The following is a 2,163-nucleotide window of genomic DNA, read 5'->3' as shown; positions in this document are numbered from 1 at the left end:
CCTATACAACATTCTATAAGCATATAAACCTTTATACAAATTATGATTCTTTTCCACCTATTCCCATCCTATTCCACTAGTTCTATACATAAATCATAAAAATATCCATCCATCCATTCCATTCCTCTTAACTCTCTATTTTATCTATTTTCCTATCCATTCTATCCATTTCTGTTCCATTCTGTTTATTCCTTACATTTCTGGTTTTTTTCATAAAAACAAAACTGGACTTTTATTTCTCTACTTTCTACCCTGTTCTATTTCCTACTCTAACCCTTCTACCCTACTATCTATAGAGGCTTCTGCTACTATGGCTAAGAAGTTGATACCCTGCCTCAGAGCTATGATTTTTGTATCAAACTCATTCTTCATTGTCATCAGCTACAACTCCAGGTCATTCAGCTCCTTAGTCATCTGTGAGTAGAGGTTGTAGACTGTTCTGGCTTCACTATACATGATTGGAGGGATGACAGAATGTAGGTTTCAAGTTGTACTGTACAATTCTACAGTTTGCCCCCTAGTCTTACACTGGATTCCCTTCAGGCTATATCTAGAGTGGCAGAATATGTATACTGTGTACTAGTTTTCTACACAAATGATCACTATTGACACAGTCAAAAATAAGATTGAAACAGACTTACTTGGATTACTGTAGTACAGCCAATCTATTACAGTCTAGCAAGTGGATCCCTAAGGACCCTTGTGCCTCTTTACACACTTCATACACTTGGGTGTGTGGAAGACCATTCCCTCTGCCTAATCTGGAGGGATATCCTCATCCTCCTTGCTTGAAGACTCTACCACAACCTTCTGGTTTTTTGTGTGTGTTTCCTTACTAAAGACCAGAATCTCTACCTCTACAATAGTGTACTTCTTGCTCAGGAGCACTAGTACTGGCTCTAGACAACAAAATAGAGTCAGTATACTTAGAAAATCAACTACCCCTTATCTACATTACCTTTTTCCTTACTTTTGTCCTCTTTCTTCTTTTCTAGCTTTGTAACTACTTAAGGAACTAGGAGAAACATTGTATTAGCTTAGTACAATTTGTTAGTCATACTTGTACTTACTGACTATGACTTGTTTTTCCTTCCTATCCCTTCTTGTATTAACCTTCTCTTTCTCTACAACTGGCTTTTTCTTTTCTAGTTTTGTAACTTCTTTAGGAACTAGGTAAAGACAACATTAGTAGTGTACAATTTGTTAACTATACATTTAATTCATACCTGGCTTGTTCCCCTTTTCTACTACTACCTTTGACCTTTCTGTATTTGCAACAGTATTAGAACCTGTGTAAATGGTTAGTTATTGTGTACAATTTGTTAGCCATACTTATACACATACCTTTAGACCCCTCCTTTTCCTTCTTATCCTTCTGCTTTGTTACTGACTGTACTAAGGCTGTAGCCTTCTCCTTCTCCTTCTCCTTCTCCTTCTCCTTCTCCTTCTCCCTCTCCCTCTCTTTCTCCTTCTCCTTTCCCCTCTCCTTCTCCTTCTTTACCTTAGCTTGAGCCTCTTCCTTAACCTTAGCCTACATTACTTTCTCAGCCTCTACCTTTACTTTAGCCCTAGCTACAGCTTTGTCCTCCTTTGCTTTTACAAGCTCCTCTACTGTTGCCTTACAATCTACAAGATGTTCTGTGTCAGTAGACAGATTGGAAATCAGGAAATAGGAGACTTACTACCAGATTGACCCTCTACTAGTACAGACAAAACCTCCTCACTCTCTGAATCATTATTATTGTAAGCATTATTGTCTGAGCTCTCTTTGTCTTCAGACTTGGGATCTGTGGTTGATCCATCAGTTTCCTCCTTTGTAACCTTGTCCTCTAGTTTGTTTTCTGTGTTAGAACCTGTAGAGTACATTAGTATATGAGCCAGAGACAATGTGCTTCACAGAGGTACTCACTGAGCATATGTTTGACTAGCTTGTCATTCATGTCCATTCCCTCACTGGCTACTATGTTGTTGTGTGTGCAATTTCCAAGGAAAATCACAAAATCAGTATAAAAAGAGTGGAAAAGAGTACAACACTTACTGTCAGATTTGCTAGAGAGTAGTAATGACATGGCAAGAGTGATGGAAGGAAGCAGGAAGAATAAGCAACAATGTTCACACACACACAGAACTTACATTCAGCCTGCCAATCATTAAATCAACCAT

General features: G+C 38.3%; 1 protein-coding gene across 1 annotated transcript; it reads right to left on the bottom strand.

Moving 5' to 3' along the window:
* Positions 1-756: 756 nt before the first annotated feature.
* Positions 757-1,946, bottom strand: FOMMEDRAFT_163472 (uncharacterized protein; the record flags this gene model as incomplete). Its single annotated transcript, XM_007272256.1, has 4 exons — positions 757-899; positions 1,345-1,531; positions 1,717-1,853; positions 1,910-1,946. The coding sequence occupies 4 exons, from the start codon at positions 1,944-1,946 to the stop codon at positions 757-759; spliced, it is 504 nt and encodes a 167-aa protein (XP_007272318.1).
* Between the last annotated feature and the right edge of the window lie 217 nt (positions 1,947-2,163).

The sequence above is a fragment of the Fomitiporia mediterranea genome (genome assembly GCF_000271605.1).
Source record: "Fomitiporia mediterranea MF3/22 unplaced genomic scaffold FOMMEscaffold_663, whole genome shotgun sequence".
Classification (NCBI taxonomy): Eukaryota; Fungi; Basidiomycota; class Agaricomycetes; order Hymenochaetales; family Hymenochaetaceae; genus Fomitiporia; species Fomitiporia mediterranea.
Note: the sequence above shows the minus strand (reverse complement) of the source record. Positions and strands in the feature narration are given on the sequence as shown.